The sequence below is a fragment of the Canis lupus genome, chromosome 20, assembly GCF_011100685.1.
Source record: "Canis lupus familiaris isolate Mischka breed German Shepherd chromosome 20, alternate assembly UU_Cfam_GSD_1.0, whole genome shotgun sequence".
NCBI lineage: Eukaryota > Metazoa > Chordata > Mammalia > Carnivora > Canidae > Canis > Canis lupus.
Genome location: NC_049241.1, coordinates 57,978,951 through 57,995,402, shown reverse-complemented (window position 1 = coordinate 57,995,402; position 16,452 = coordinate 57,978,951). Strand labels below are relative to the sequence as shown.

Here is a 16,452-nt window from a genome sequence, read left to right as displayed (position 1 = left end):
CCGGCGCCCGGGGCGACCCCGGCGCCCCGCCCGCCGCCGCCTGCCTTCCCGGCGCCCGAGGTCGCGCGCGCCCCGGCGGGGGCGGCCGGGGATCTCCAAGCGCCGGCGCGCCCTCCTCCCGCCCGCCCCGCGCCCGCCCGCTCGGCGGCGGCGGAGGAGGCGGAGACGGCTGGCAGGCGGCGGCCAGGCGAGCGCGGGGCGGCCGGACCGGGGCCATGGCGCCCGCGCAGCGCCCGCTGCTGCCGCTGCTGCTGCTGCTGCTCCCGCTGCCGCCGCCGCCGCCCTTCGCGCGCGCCGAGGACGCCGCCCGCGCCAGCTCGGACCGCTACGCCGTGTACTGGAACCGCAGCAACCCCAGGTGAGCGCGCCCCGGGACTCCCGCCCTCGCCGTCTCCGCCGAGCGCCCGCCGACTTGGGGCCCCCGGCCCGCAGGCGCGCGCCCGGGTCCGCCCGGCCGAGGGGTCCCCACGCGGGGCCTCTCCGGGGAGCCCCGCCAGCCTCGGAGTTCGCGGAGGTCCCCGGGGAGCCCCGCGGCGCAGCGGCCGCTGGGGGACCTCGGCCCGGCCTCGGCGGTGCGTCCTGCCCGCGGGGTCCCCGCGTGAACTTGGGGAAGTTCATGTGTTCCTCCGTCCCCGCCCACACCCGCCTTCACTCCAGGGGTCCCTGGTCCCGCTTGGTGGAGACGGGGACACTGAGGCACTGAGGGGCTGGGCGGCAGTCCTGGCAGTCGGACCCGGCGGCACCCTCTCCCGTCTTCCTGGCACTGACGGGGAAACTGAGGCACAGAATGGCCCAGTGGCTGGCTCAAGGTCACGTGACGGGGGCAGAGCTGGGGTGGGGACCCCCGGTGGCCTGGTGCCCAGCCTGCTGCGCCCGGCTCGGGTGCCCTGCCTGCCCGCGCGTCCTCCTCGGCTGTGCTGCTGAGTGCAGCGTGGGGGGCACGAGTGCCTGTTAATCGGCGTGGGAAAACTTCGCCGGGGATGGACGGTGCCCTGGACGTCGGCAGAGCCGCCTGCGCATCTCAGGCGCCCGAAGGCTGGAGTCGGCCGGGGGTCCCCTGGGCGACGGGGCTGGGAGCGCCTCTGGCTCCGGGGTCCCCCGCTCTGGGTTGCGCGGTGTGCCCCTGGCCGGCCAGCCTCCCTGCTTCCTGCGCCGCTGCCACTGGTCACTCTCCCTCTGTTTCGAGTGCCGGCCGAGACACCCTCCGGAGCCCACTGTCCCCTGCCGTCCTCGATCCTCGGGCAGAAAGTTGCATAAAGGGCCGTCTTTGAGGCAGACTCTGGGACAAGGGTGGCCAGTGTCCTGCTGTGGGGGGCGGGGAGCGCACCCAGACACCCCCTCGTTGCCCAGCTGTGGGGTCGGGCCCCGGGGCCGAGGGCAGAGACCCCGGGCCGCAGAGGGACAGCTGGGCCACCACGGAGCGGGTTCCCTGAGCCGCCTGCCCCGCCAGTTACATGTGGGTTTGATTAAGGCTCTTCCCTGCGGCCGAGCGGGGGAGCCCGGTGGGCAGGGGGGAGCCCGGCGGGCAGGGCTTCCCCGGCCCAAGTTTTTGGTTTCAGCTTTGGAATCTCCGTCCTAGGCATGGCCTGTCCTTTGTTCTAGCAAACACCAAACACACGAGGAGCCTCAGATGGGGACAGAAGGGGGTGCTTGGGGCCGCCTGCTGCCCCACCTGCCACGGCGCTGCGGGCAGGACCCCGGCCGGGGAGGGAGGCAGCCCCCCCAGCCGGTGCCTGGCTCTGGCCGGCCGCTCGGACGCCTCCTGTGGTGAACCTGAGAGCCCGTTCCAACCAGCTGACCGAAGGCCTCGGTGGCCTCGGGACCCCCGGGAGATTTGCCGTCCAGGGGTGGCCGACCCGGAACCTGTGCCCCGTGACAGGGTGTGTGTTGGACACGGGAGGACGGGTGGTGCTGGGCCTCAGATCCAAGGGCACCGGGCAGTGGAGATTTCCCGAAGGCACCCAGACCTGGGGACGGCTGCCTGGGGCAGGGGTTCGGGGTCGGCCCGCAGGCCCCGAAGCAGGAGGCAGCCCCAGGGGCAGAGACAGGACACATGCCTGGTCGGGTCAGTGACGGATCAGTGGTGGCGGCAGGTGGCGGAGATGGGGAACCGCAAGGACGGCGGGGGTGGGGGCGTGCCTGAGAGAGGGGGGCGCACACAAAAGGCACAGCAAGGAAGGGGGTCAGGGTGAGGGCCGGGCACCCTGGGGTGCGGGATGGGCGGTCAGTGGAGGAGCCCGTGGGACGCATGTGCTCACATGGGGGATGCTCAGGCACAGACACCCTGCAGGTGCCAGCACCCTCGCCCGGCCACCCTCGCCCGGCCAGGCCTCGTACCTGCACCAAGGTAATAAGCATGTGGCTCCGGCGCCCGAATCCCGTGCTCCTGCTGTGCAGCGCACTTCCTGCACGCCCGCAGCGGGTGGACGCCGCCGAGCGAGCCCCGCACCCACCGCAGCGCCGCGGCGGGGAGGGGCCGTGGGTCCGCTTCAGCCACCGGGCGCCCCCGCACCCCCCCGGGCTGGCTGTCCGGCCGTCTGTCCGGCCGGCCCCTACCTGGTCACCCCCGGGCCGGCCGCTGGGGGTCCCGGGCCAGCTCCCTCACGCGGGGCCGAGTGCTGCGGCGCGGGGAAGGTTCGGGCGCGCCTCTGTCTCAGGCCGTGTGTAGCTGCGGGTTTTTGTGTCGGATACGCGGGGATCCTAGGGCCCCGGGAGGTGCACACGCATGTGTGTGCGGCAGGGTGACGCATATGCCTCCGTGTGTGTGGGGGCCCTGGCTCTGGCATGTTTGCACACGTGTCCTGGTGGTTGTGCCAGAGTGCATGCATGTGTTTGCACAGCGGGTCTGTGTGTGCAGCGTACGTGGTGTCTGGGGGCACACGTGCAGATCTGCGTGTGCCGATCTGTGCACAGGCACAACGGGGCTGTCGGGGGGGCGCACACATGTGTCTTCGGCGCATCTGGGAGTGGAGCGCACATGCGTGTGTGTGTGTGTGTGTGTGCGCGCGCACGGCCAGGCTCTGGTCGGCGCAGAGCCTCCGCTCAGGGCGCAGCCAGGCCTCGCAGATGGCGGCGCGGCTTGCTGTCCCCGCGTGTCCGGCGGCTCCTCCTCTGGCCCCCCGGAGCTGGGTGGGGGTGTGCACCGGTCCTGGGGGATAACGTGCATGGGTCCCGGGGGCCCCGTGCTGCCCACGGCGCGGAGGGGCATGCGGGTCCCGAGCTGGCGCCACGTAGGGCGCCCATGGCCACCTCGGAGCCCCCCGCCCGGGAGGAGACCCACAGCCGGGGCCGCAGAGGTGCGGGCTGGGGCTCTGCCGGGCAGGGGGCTTCGGCGGCCGCCCTGATGCCAGGCGGGGTGGCATCTGAATGGGGCTCCGTGTGCTTCTGGGGGTGCGCTGGGAACATGGTGACTCGACACGCACCCTCCCCGTGGCAGAGGCGTCGGGCACCCCTGGGCCCCGTGGCCCTGCAGCCTCGCCTGGACCTCTAGGGACAAACGGCCGTGACCACGTGATGCCAGATTTTGTCGTACGAGGGTTTTTTGTTTCGTCTGAGGGGGTTGGTGTGGCGGCTTTCAGGGCTCAGACAGCGAGGCCCCGTGTGCCTGGGGACAGGCCCGGGAGCCGTGGGGAGCCGGGGATGTCCGGGCGCGACCTCAGGCGGCGGTGGGCTGCTCGGAGCCTCGGCATTGCCTTCGGGAAGCGGGCAGCAGGTGTGCCAGGCCGCGGGCAGGACCCTGGGGCGCAGAGGGACAGCCGGGCAGCTCCTGCGGGGAGCGCGGGGGGCCCTGCGGCCGGGCCCCAAGGTCGCGCTGATGGCGACTGTGCACCCGAAGAGCGGGGTGAGGAGCGGCGGTGCGGGGTGGGGTGGCCCGGCACTTCCCCCCGGGTCTGACGGGCGGGGGTCCTTCCCTGCTCCTCCCACGGTGGACGTCCTGGGCACTGTCCCCACGTGGACACAGGTCGGGGCCGATGCCGGGGTGCGCTGTACGAGCGGCAGCTCCTGGCCTCCAGCGGCCTGGGGGTGCCCACCCCCGGACCCCTGGGCCCCTGGGACACACTTCTGTGGGGTCCGTGGGTTCCTCAGGGTCCCGGGTGCAGGTTTCTCCTGGGACAGCAGGTGCACTAATGGGGTGCGGCGTTCCCGAGGCCCTGCCCTGCGCCCCGTCGGCCGTGACAACCCCACGCCCCTTCCCCCTCCTCAGGGAGGGGCCCCCAGCCAGCCTCGCCCCGGGTGTGGCCCTGGGGGGGCTCGGCTGTGTGCCCCGCACCGCCCACCGTGCCAGGGACGGGCTGAGCGCGGCTGGGCCTCCTCACACCTGAAGGCCAGGTGTGTCCGCGCAGCCGGTCTTGGCCTGACTGTGGCTCTGGCTGCCGGCTGGGTCTCCCCCACGCCTGCTCTCTTGCCCCGCCTCGGTCTCCCTGTTGGGCCTGGGGCCGTGGCTTCGGGGGCTCCGTCCCCACATGAGCCAGGCTGTCGCTCACTGCCGTGGCCTCGCGCCCCGTCGGACCCGTCTCGCCGCACCAGGGAGTGAGTCACCTGGGGCCACAGGGAAGTCAGGCCCGAGTGAGGGGGTGTCGGCCCTCAGCCTGCGGGAGACCCAGGCCCCGCGGTGGGGCTGCCCCTGTGCCCCCGCCCGCACCGCTTCAGGCCCCCCCACGCCCGCGGCCCTGGTCACCCACACGGCGGACCCCGCCCCCGCCCCACTGTGGGAGGCAGGCGGCCGTCGGATGGGAGATGTCGCCCTGACCCCCGAGAGCTAGGCCTGGGCGCTGAGGCCTCGGCTGTTGGCCCGGGTCCCCACGGGCACCTGTCGGCCCCTCCCTGGGAGCCGGGGTCGGGCTCAGACGAGGGAGATGGTCCCGAGGCCTGCGGGGGCGCGCGGGGCCTTGGTGTGCTGCCCGCCTCACCCCTGCCAGGTTTCTGGTCTGGGGCGCGGCACAGCCCTCCCCGCCCCCCGCCCCGTTTTGGGTGAGACTCCTAATTAGTTGCTTTGCTATTAGCGTCTAATGACTTGACAATGGCCCGATTGAAACTAATTAGCTGCAGGCCCTGCGGTTGGCAGGGTGGGGGGTGGCGGGCAGGGCCCGGTCCACCAGGGGCTGGGAGGGCTGCCTGGAGGAGTGCACGCGGCGAGCAGGAGTGGGGGATGGGCGTAGCCTCCAAAAGCCTCAGGAGCCCTCTGTCTGGGAACCCATCCCAAGTCAGTCATTAACCCCTTAGTGAGAATTGCTCTCTATCTGCTGCTCCCACGGAGCATTTGCACATCACGCTTCTGCACTAATGGAGAAAATGAAAGCTTTGTCTTGCTCGCACCGGCTCGGTTTTGGGGTTGGGCCCCTCCCCCGCGCAGGCACCACCCTGAGCAGGGCCCAGGCGCCCGCCCGGGTTTGCCCGCCAAGTTGGAACCGGGAATGCCAACGCAGCGCAGCAAGGCCATCGCTATTTTAGAGCTGGGGGCGGGGGGAATGGTCCACTTCGACAGCCAGAGCTTGGGGGGATCGGGGGGCTTCTGGGACCCGCCTGCCTGGGGTCCTCGCCCCATGGTGGGCCACCGTCTGGTCCCTGCGACTCTGGGACCTCAGACACTTGTGTCTTTTTCGGCCTTGTTTGATCCACAAACATGTGTTGAGGGCCTGGGCTGGCAATGAGGGAAGGGGCGGCGGAGGAGGAGGCTGACCCCAGGGTCCAGGAGGGCAGACGGCGGACCGCGTAGAGGTAAAGTTTTGAGGCTGGTGGAATGAGATAAGTGATGGAGAGGAAGCAGGCAGGTCAGAACGTTCCAGGCGGAGGGAACAGCATGTGCAAAGGCCCTGGGGTGGGGACAGGAGCAGCCAGAAGGCTAGTGTGGCTAGAAGGGAGTGACGGTGGGGGGGGGGGCAATCACCCGGCGACCTGCTGTAGGGCGGCAGGGCCTTCGGGCCTCATGACCTGGGAGGACTGTGGGTTTTATTCTGACTGACGGGGAGCTTTGAGCCAGAGGATCCCAGGGTCTGATTTACATTCAGAAAAGCCGAGCCCTGGATTTTGGGAGGCCCCGCCCCGTGGGGCCCACGTATCCAGCCCCGGAATCGGCAAGGCAGCCTCAGTTTTAGGTGCTTTTTTAGATGATACGGGAAGGGGGAGGATACTGGTCTGACGCAGGGGAGGAAGGCGTCCGGGGAGGGAGGGCAGGGACCAGGGGGATGGGGGGTGGGGGGTGCTGCGGCAGCCCCACCTCCACCCTCCAGGCTCCATTGAGCGGAAGCCCTTTCTTTGAGGCTGTGTATCCCCTGCACCATGCCAGGGAGGGCGGGGGAAACTGAGCCCCGGAGGGGCAGGCCCCGGTCGGTCGCCAGCACCTGCAGCTCGGCCCTACCCCCAGCCCCGCCGGTGGGCGGTTCCCTATCTCCACCTCCCCTGCGGCCTGGCCTGGGTGGTCCTGGCAGCGCGTGGCCCCGGCTGCCATCGATTGGCTGATCAATGGGGCTTTCAATGGGCTGGGAAGGAGCAGAAATGACTTCTGAAAAAGCCTGGAGTGGCGTCTGCATCGATCTCTCCCAAGGGGCTGGAGAGGACCGGCAGCCCAAGGGACAGGCGGGGTCACTGCCTGACCCCGTGCTAGCCTGGCCCTGCGTCAGCACGACCCTGGCCCCTGCCCCAGGGCTGCCCTGCCTGTGTGCAGGGCCTACCGTGTCATGTGTATGTCTGGGGTCCCCCTTTAGCCTCAAGGACCGTCCCCACTGTGCACAGTGTAAACTGACACTTGGAGGATGAACCACGAGAACCAGCGGGGCGCAAACTGGTGCCTGAACCCAGAACTCTCTGCCGCCCCCACAGGACCCCGTTTCCCCAGTCTCCTTGCTACACGCCCTGACTCCGCAGACGCCATCCCACCACCGGCACCCCCCTTCCCGGACGAGCCCAAGAGCCGACCTGAGACTCGGAGTCTCCATCTTAGCCACAGGCTTGAGGTCTCCGTAAGATCTCTGGTGTCAGAGTGGGAAACTGAGGCACAAGTGAGCAGGTCTCCTGCTTGCCTCGCTCCCACCCCTGGAGCCCCAGAAGCCCTCCCCCCACCTGAGTGTCCAGTGGCAGGGGCCAGTGGGGGGCCGGCCGATGCCATCTGATGATCCAGCACTGCTTGGTGCACTGTGCCAGTGAGTGCACCTGCATGGGGGGCTCAGCATGGCTCCCTGGACCGGGTGGCCGGCACCGTGGGCACAGAGGTGTGGCACGGGGGCGCGGGGTCCCAGTCCCCCTCCCCGCCCTGGGGCTCAGTGCCCAGGCCTGGACCATGAGGGAGAGGGGCAGCCTGGGGAGCCGGGTCCCCCCCCAACCGTTTGGGCCTTTCATGTGCAAACAAGCTCCTGGCAGAGGCCGCTGTCCCACCTGGAGGCCCCCCTGTCCCACCTTGGGCCAGGCTGCCTTTTGGTGACCAGAACCCAGGGGACCCCGCCAGGCAGATCTAAGGGATCCTGGCGCTGTAGCCTGAGGCAGTGGTGGCGGGGGAGCTGCTGGTCCTGCTCTCCGCTGACCTCCAGCCTCGCCAGATGAGGCTAGATTGGGGCTGGGGGGCTCCCCAAGGACGGGGTGCAGGCTGCATGACAGGTGGGACTGCCCGGGTGGAGGCTGGGAAGCAGGGCTGAAGGACAGAGGTGTCAGGGCTGGGGGCCTGGTGGGGTGACCACGAGATTGGGGGACAGTTGTCAAATTCTAGAGGCTCCGGAGGGAGGCCGCTGGACTTGGGGGGTCACAGTGGAGGAAGGGGTTGAGGCTGGGGTGCAGCCCCCAGCACCACTGAGCTGCCCTGGGGTGCCCTCGCCACGCCCCGCCCCTGCGGGGACACTGAGGCAAGAGCAGGCGTCAGAACCAGCCGCCCCGGGGGCCCAGAGCCCAGCCTGTGTCCCCTCAGCCCCCCTGCTTCTTGGCAGGCGCAGCTGCAGAATGGAAGCTCTGGGGGGCCGCGTGGGGGGCTGCCCGGGGGAGGGGGCGCTTAGTCGAGCGGTAACGTGCTTTTGGAGACGGACTTCACGACCGGGCAACAGCTTGTGCCAGTCCCGGAAGAGCCCAGATGTCCGGCACCCGGAAGGGGGGTCTCGGTCGCACCCACACCTGCTCCGTTCCCTCGGGATACCCAGAATGCCTGGCGGCCGGGCATCCTGCTGGTGGGCAGGAGGCATAGGGCGGTGCACGGGGGGCGGGAGTGGGGGGGGGGGCCGGAGGGCGCCGACGGGGGGCTCGGGCAGGAGGGGGCGGGGGCGCTCGGGGAGGAGGGGCGGGGGGGCAGAGGGCGCCGAGGGGGGCCTCGGAATTGCGCCCTGGACCGTGTCCCTGGAACGTGTCCGGCCTCCGGGTCCCTTGGCCCCCAGTCCCCGGCCCCTCTGACCCCGTCCCGGGCTGAGCTGACCTCGCCCCCGGGCCCGCTGGCCCCGCCCCCGCCCCGCGCTGACCCCGCCCCCACCCTTGGTCTGGTCCCCGCCCCCAGCCCTGCGCTGACTCCGCCCCCGCCCCGCTGGCCCCGCCCCCAGCCTTGGGCTGATCCCCGCCCCCAGCCCTGCACCGACCCTGGCCCCGCCCTAGACCGCGTTGACCCCGCCCCCAGCCCTGCGCTGGCCCCGCCCCGCCCCGCCGGCCCCGCCCCAGCCCTGCGCTGGCCCCGCCCCGCCCCGCTGGCCCCGCCCCCCGCTGGCCCCGCCCCAGCCCTGCGCTGACCCCGCCCCGCCCCGCTGGCCCCGCCCCAGCCCTGCGCTGACCGCGCCGGCCCCGCCCCAGCCCTGCGCTGACCCCGCCGGCCCCGCCCCAGCCCTGCGCTGGCCCCGCCCCCAGCCCTGCGCTGGCCCCGCCCCCCGCCTTGTGCTGGCCCCGCCCCCGCCCTGCGCTGACCCCGCCCCGCTGGCCCCGCCCCCAGCCTTGCGCTGGCCCCGCCCCGCCGGCCCCGCCCCCAGCCTTGCGCTGGCCCCGCCCCAGCCTTGCTCTGGCCCCGCCCCCGCCCTGCGCTGGCCCCGCCCCCGCCCTGCGCTGACCCCGCCCCGCCCCGCTGGCCCCGCCCCCAGCCCTGCGCTGGGCCCGCCCCCGCCCTGCGCTGACCCCGCCCCGCCCCGCTGGCCCCGCCCCCAGGTTCCACGCGGGCGCGGCGGACGACGGCGGGGGCTACACGGTGGAGGTGAGCATCAACGACTACCTGGACATCTACTGCCCGCACTACGGGGCGCCGCTGCCGCCGGCCGAGCGCATGGAGCACTACGTGCTGTACATGGTCAACGGCGAGGGCCACGCCTCCTGCGACCACCGGCAGCGCGGCTTCAAGCGCTGGGAGTGCAACCGGCCCGCGGCGCCCGGGGGGCCGCTCAAGTTCTCGGAGAAGTTCCAGCTCTTCACGCCCTTCTCCCTCGGCTTCGAGTTCCGGCCCGGCCACGAGTACTACTACATCTGTGAGTGGGGGGACGGGGGAGGGGCACGGGGGGAGGGGACACGGGGGACACGTGGGGGGACACGGGGGGGACGGGGGTATATGGGGAGGGGACACGGGGGACACGTGGGGGGACACGCGGGGATGGGGGTATATGGGGAGGGGACACGGGGGACACGTGGGGGGGACACGGGGGGATGGGGGTATATGGGGGAGGGGACACGGGGGACACGTGGGGGGACACGGGGGATGGGGGTATATGGGGAGGGGACACGGGGGACACGTGGGGGGACACGCGGGGATGGGGGTATATGGGGAGGGGACACGGGGGACACATGGGGGAACACGGGGGATGGGGGTATATGGGGAGGGGACACGGGGGACACGTGGGGGGACACGCGGGGATGGGGGTATATGGGGAGGGGACACGAGGGACACGTGGGGGGACACGGGGGATGGGGGTATATGGGGAGGGGACACGGGGGACACGTGGGGGGACACGCGGGGATGGGGGTATATGGGGAGGGGACACGGGGGACACGTGGGGGGGACACGGGGGGATGGGGGTATATGGGGAGGGGACACGGGGGACACGTGGGGGGACACGCGGGGATGGGGGTATATGGGGAGGGGACACGGGGGACACGTGGGGGGACACGGGGGAACGGGGGTATATGGGGAGGGGACACGGGGGACACGTGGGGGGACACGGGGGATGGGGGTATATGGGGAGGGGACACGGGGGACACATGGGGGAACACGGGGGATGGGGGTATATGGGGGAGGGGACACGGGGGACACGTGGGGGGACACGGGGGGATGGGGGTATATGGGGGAGGGGACACGGGGGACACGTGGGGGGACACGGGGGATGGGGGTATATGGGGAGGGGACACGGGGGACACGGGGGATGGGGGTATATGGGGAGGGGACACGGGGTACAAGTGGGGGGACACGGGGGGACGGGGGTATATGGGGGAGGGGACACGGGGGACACGTGGGGGGACACGGGGGATGGGGGTATATGGGGAGGGGACACGGGGGACACGTGGGGGGACACGGGGGGATGGGGGTATATGGGGGACGGGACACAGGGGACACGTGGGGGAGACACGAGCACCACTGCATCTCTACACAAGGGGAGGGGGAGGCGGGCCGTGGGGAGGTGGGTCTGGCTGGATTGTCCTCGGGGGCCACCCCTCCTCCCGCCCTGGCCTTGGTGTCCCTGGGATCAAGCTCCGGGTGGTTTCATGCTCCCAGCCAGCCCCGGAGGCCTCACTGTCCAGAGTCCCCATTGTGCAGATGGGGCCCAGAGCGCGTTGAGCCTGTAAACCCACAGGCGCCCTCCCTTGACCTCAGTGTCCGGAGGGGACCCTGGGCCTCTGGGCTGGGGGAGCGGACGGCCCCCCATCAGCTTGTCCTGAGACCGGGGTGCTCACCCTCCATCGAAGAGAGGAGGGGACAGGCCTAGGGAATCTGGTGCAGGAGCGGGGTGGGGGTGGGGGAGTGAGGGCGGAGCCTGGGACCTGCAGGTTACCCCCTTGGCTTGGCAGCCGTCCCCCAGGCCCTCCCCAGCATCCCCCCATCCCCCCAGGATTCCTCAAGGACCGTGGAAGCTGTTTTCCAAAGTGTGGGGACACTGAGGCACACACAGCCTCAGGGTGGGCGGCCCCTGCTCTGCCCCCTCTCCCCTCAGGGGGTCCCCCATAAAGTCCTGATGGCAGGGTGGGGAGGCGGGAGCACAGCGGGCTTGGCCGAGTGCCGTGGGTCCACGTCCAGGTTCCGCTGTGGCCTGGCAGCCCTTTGCTCCCCGTGGACCTTGGCCAGGAGCACGGGGTCTGGGCGCTGCCCCTGCAGCGTGGGGCCTGGGGCAACACCCCTCCAGGGGCCCTGGAGCGTGAGGGGTCAGCGCCTTGCGGGTGCGGTGGGGGGGCTCCAAGGGGGGCCATGTGGAGGCGCCCCTCCCGCCGTCCTCCCTGCTGTGTCCCGCTAAACCCCACAGGCCCCATTCTTCTTTTCTGCTCTATCTGGAATTTTTCCTTTTAATTCACGGACGAAGCGGGTGGAGGAAGGGGGAATAAGGTGTTGAAATTAAGTCCTCGTAATATAAGAAAAATTACATTTTTCTTTCCAGGACGGGAGTTTCATAAAGATAATTATTGTAATTATTCGTCCTATCTCCGTGACAAATGTTATTTTTATTACACACTTTTTAATCTTCATCTCCCAGCGTGAGGGGCTGCTGGGGCGGGCGGGGGTGGCCGCCCCCAGAGGACGGGCGGTACCGGCCCGCGTGCATCCGCCTGCGTGGACGTGCACATGGGGCGGCTCACGTGTGTGAGCCCCACGGGCCCCCTGGGCTCGAGCCTCCCCCCGCTTCCCTGTCCTGAGCCCCGAGCTGTGGGCCCCCCGGGTGAGGTGGGGGTGCAGCCTCTCTCCCGGGGGCCACTGGCTTTGCTGGCCCCTAGATGGATGGAGGTCGTCGTTTCCCAAGCACTGGCTGCAGGGCAGATGCGGCCCACATAGGGGTGACTTACCCGCGGGCCGCAGAGAGCAGGCATTTGATCCCAGATCAATCATTTGGTTACACTGATTTTTTGCTGATTGGTTCAAGAAAAACAGGTTTTTAGTCATCACCTTTGAGCCTTGCCCTGTGCTGCCTTGGGGTGAGATGGAGCCAGACACAGACACCCCCGGTCGCTGGGGTCAGGCAGCAGCAAAGGGAAGGGCAGGGAGGGTGTGCAGGAGGACTTCTGGGAAAGAGAGGGCGTTGTGTCTGGGGCTTTGATGTGTGAGTAGGAGTTTTGAGGGTGGCCCCACCCCTGGCCTTGGGTGAGGTTGTGCCACCAGTGTGGGGAAGGGGATGGAGCCCAGGAGGTCCCGGCGCTGAGAGCTCCTGCCCCACCGACCCCCTGCCCGTGTCTTCCAGCTGCCACGCCGCCCAATGCTGTGGACCGGCCCTGCCTGAGGCTGAAGGTCTATGTCCGGCCGACCAGTAAGTGCTCAGGGCCCTCAGCCTTGTGTCCTGAGCCCGCAGAGCCCACTGCGGGTGTGCGGAGCAGGGGCGGCCGGAGCACAGCCCTGGGAGTCCCATGACCCCAGCGGCGGCCGCTGCCCCGGAGCCTCGTTTCCCCACCTGAGTGAGGACAGCACCGCAGACCTTCGGGAGTGAGGGTGGAGGCCCTGGCCTGGCCTGCGCTGCGGCCGCCCCTGCACCCAAGCGTCAGCATCAGGGAAGCTCCCCGGGGTAGACCCGAGGGCCACGGCCCCAACGCTGCAAGCGTCACAGCCGCACCAGAGAACGGGGGTCCCTGCAGCCACGTGACCTCACCCGGGCGCCGGGTCGCGTGTGTGCCCGCTGTTGGCTGCGCTCGCACTGAGGGCACAGCCCCGCTCGGCCGGGGGGTGCAGCTGAGCCTCGTGAGCTCCAGGGAGCAGAGTCAGGGTGTGGGGCGCAGCCAGCGAGGGAGGGGGCCACGGGGGCTTAGGCCGCCTGGTGACCATCCTGTGTCTGTGTCTCCCCAGACGAGACCCTGTACGAGGCCCCTGAGCCCATCTTCACCAGCAATAACTCGTGCAGTGGCCTGGGCAGCTGCCAGCTCGTCCTCAGCACTGTCCCTGTGCTCTGGACACTCCTGGGCTCCTAGTCTTGGCCCGCCTGGATGGTCCCCCTGGACGGTCCCCCTGGACGGCCTGCCTGCCGGATGGTCCCCCTGGACGGCCTCGCCTGGACGGTCCTCCTGGACGGTCCCTCTGGACGGCATCGCCTGGACAGTCCTCCTGGATGGCCCACCTGCTGGACGGTCCCCCTGGATGGCGTCGCCTGGATGGTCCCTCTGGATGGCGTCGCCTGGACTGTCCCCCTGGACGGCCTCGCCCGGACGGCCTCGCCTGAAGACCACACAGACACTCCATTTCTCCCATGAGGGGTGCTGCCCCTGCCGGGTGGGGGGCGTCCAGCGCCCCGGGACCCGCCCTGGGGGGTGCGTGGCTAAGGGTCCTGAGGCCCGAGGGGCCAGGCCAGCCCTTCCAGAGTGCCGGAGAACCTAAGAACCTCTTGGCAGTGGTTTTGTTTTATGGCAGACTCAGAAAGACTTGAGTTTCTAATTTAATTTATTCCTTGCTGTTGCTGGTGACTTTGGGAAGGAAACAGAAGGGATGGGCGGGGGGGGGGGGGGGGCTCCCGGTCCCGGGGGCACGGGCCTCAGGAGACCCCCGGTCAGCTCACTCCGTTTGTCTTGCGGGGTCCTGGCTGGCGCCGCCCTGCACCTCCCTCGGGCCCGGGGGGAAGGGGGGAGTGAGCAGTGGCCCCAGGCCCCCCGGAATCTGAGCCCACCCCAGCCCCTGCCTCACTCGCCTCCCTCGGGGGCTCCTTTCCCAGAGTGGAAATCCAGGATGTTTCACCGGAGGCCACAGCCCCCTCCGAGTCCCAGGCCCCCGAGTCTAGAACCCCTTGGGCGCCCCCCCGCCCCGCGCAGCCTCACCTGCCGGCCGCCGAGGCCCAGAAGACATGACGTTTCTGTAAATAGAGCCAGCAAGTATATATACTGTGATTTATTTTTACTGTATTCCTAAGGACGGCCTGGAAAGTCTCTCTCTCTCTTTTTTTTTCCCCTTCCCGGGAGGGGGGGCACTTTTTTTGGCGGGGGTGGGGGTGGGGGGACTCTTTAGAGTAGAAGCCACACTTCGCAATAAGCTCAGTTGTCTGTCGGAGCCCCCTCCCCTTGCTCCCGGAACTAACCATGTTTGTAAGAGAAAACAGGACGAAGCAAAACGCCGGGGGGAGCCCACCCCCAGAAAAAGACACCCCCCGACCCTTTAAAGAAGCAAACAGCATTTATACAGATTTCATATTTCTACCCGCCTTTCCTGATCTGTGTTTTCTATATATTCTATATAAGTATATATGGTGCGGGGCTGCCAGGTGGGGCTTTTGTAGGGGCAGCGGGCGGGCGGCGTGGCCACGCCTGGAGCTGGCGGCGCGGACTCCCCCTCCGTTACAATCAACTTTGAATTCTGTATTTTTTTATAATAAAACGAGTGTAAACCTCCAGCGTGTGCATGTGTGGGGGGCCCTCTGCCAGCTGCGGGGGCGGGGGGGACACTCGGAACTTACAGTTTGGAGCTGCGTCCCGAGGCTGCCCGCGGGGAGGGAGGGAGATCGGGGCTCCACCGTGACGGAGTCTCGGGTGCTTGGGGGGCCAGGCCCCGGGATGAGCACTTTGTGGGGCTCTGTCCTTCGTGGCCCTCCATGGGCCTCAGCGCCCCCCCCACGCCCCCGAGCAGTGAGAACAAGACCCCCCAGGCCGGGGGCGGCCGGAGGAAGCAGGGAAGACACGGGGAAGGCGGCAGAGGCACCCAGATTGCAAGCCCCCAGGCCTGGTCCGGGTGCCCCGCTCCCTCGGCCGTATCTGGGGTCCCCGGGGAGGGGAGAGAGGATCTTCAGGTTCCGAGACGGGTCTTTTAGGATCCAACCAAATTATATGGCCTCTGTCGCCAAGCTCTGCGGCTGTGTGACTCAGTTTCCCTACCTGCCCAGCCCCACGTCAGGGGTCTGGGTTGCCTCTGAATCCCTCTCTGGGTTTGCAAAAGGGACGCGTCAGGGACTGTGGGCGCTGAGGGGCCTTCACCCCGGCCTAGCCCCAGATGGGGGCCCAGAGAGAGGCTGGGGGCCGCCCAGCAGGCCCGGGGACTGGGGACCCCTCGGCCGCCTGTCGCCTTGGTGCCGCCGCCAGCCCCGCAGCCTCCCGGGCACGATTCGCGGGGAGGGGAGGCCCGCAGCTAATGAATTCGGCCGAGCTGGGCCCGAGACAGGGCCTGCCTCTTAATGAGGCCAGCGAGCTGCACAAAGGGCCCTGTGTGCGCCGCCCGCGTGGGGTGGACGAGGGACCCGGCCCAGCGCCGCGCGGGAGACCCCGGACCCGCCTTCCCCGCCCAGGACCCCGGAGCTCGGGCAGGCACCAGGCCTCCCTGGGGGGCGCTCCCCAGACCCCTGGCCTTGGGGGGCCGCGGACGGAGGGAGGGGGGCCTACACGGGGGTGGGGGGCGGATCCCAGCAGCTGACTTTAATTGTCTTGTTACGTGGGAGTCACTGAGAGTCCACATCCCACAGCGTCCGTCCTTCTAGATGCTTAGTGACCTGCTGCGCTACCTGGTCCCAGGCGTGGGGCCTCGCTCCTGCCCACGGCCCAGGGGACGTGCCTGCGTGTGGATAGATCTCGCTGCTTATCCTTTCACCTATTTATGGACATTTTCGGTCTTTCCAGCCAGCTATTGTAAGGATTTTTTAAAAAAGATTTTTATCTGTTCATCGAGGAGAGACCGAGAGATAGAGAGACGGCGAGAGCGAGCTGGGGGCGGGGGCAGAGGGAGAGGGACAGCAGGTTCCTGCTGAGCAGGGAGCCCGACGCGGGACTCGATCCCAGGACGCTGGGATCAGGACCTCAGCCCAAGGCAGACGCCTCGCCCACCGAGCCCCCCAGGCGCCCTGAGGGTTTCTTTTTAAGACAAAGTTTTAACACAAAAGGTGAGCTCAGGTGAGTAAGTACAAAAATAGCTTTGTTCCCACGTCTGTCCCGGCACTCGCTGTTCCCGCGGCCTGGTGCCTGCTTCCCGCAGGGCGCCGGTTGGCTCTGCCCCTCGGACCCCTCGGATTCGTCACACGTGTCGTCACATGTCCCGTCTCAGCCTCCCTGGTGGAGGGGCCTCGCCCCCAGGCCCCTGGAGGGGAAGCTGATTCTCACCTGCTCTCCCCGCAGGCTGGGAGGTCCCAGTGGGCAGGGCCAGTCCCGGGTGCTCGGCGCCGGGTGCAGGTTGGGAGGCCCCCCTGGACCGTCATCGGCCGCAGGCACGGTCACCTGCCTGCACGTGCGGAGGAGCCGCAGGCACGCACACCCCTGCACTGCCCGACGCTTGCACTTAGGGCCCGGGTCTCTCGGGAACCGTCCCTGCCCACCGCCAGCCACTGGTCACCGCCTCGGGGACCGCTGTCCCCATGCGCAGCGGCCACTCACTCCTGGGGCTGCACCGGGCCCCGCAGGGACCCTGGGCGCCCCCAGCCT

At 69.3% G+C, this 16,452-nt stretch overlaps 1 protein-coding gene across 1 annotated transcript; it reads left to right on the top strand.

Annotated features, from left to right (window-relative positions):
• The first annotated feature begins 215 nt into the window (after positions 1–215).
• On the top strand, positions 216–14,444 carry EFNA2 (ephrin A2). Its single transcript, XM_038565348.1, has 4 exons — positions 216–358; positions 9,100–9,413; positions 12,321–12,386; positions 12,917–14,444. Exons 1-4 carry the CDS (start codon positions 216–218, stop codon positions 13,036–13,038), a joined length of 645 nt encoding a protein of 214 aa, XP_038421276.1. The 3' UTR covers positions 13,039–14,444.
• The last annotated feature ends 2,008 nt before the right edge of the window (positions 14,445–16,452 follow it).

Coding starts and splice junctions, on each gene's coding strand:
- EFNA2 (XM_038565348.1), top strand. CDS start 216: ATGGCGCCCGCGCAGCGCCCGCTGCTGCCGCTGCTGCTGCTGCTGCTC. Junction 359..9,099: donor TGGAACCGCAGCAACCCCAG/GTGAGCGCGCCC, acceptor CCCCGCCCCCAG/GTTCCACGCGGGCGCGGCGG. Junction 12,387..12,916: donor GGTCTATGTCCGGCCGACCA/GTAAGTGCTCAG, acceptor GTGTCTCCCCAG/ACGAGACCCTGTACGAGGCC.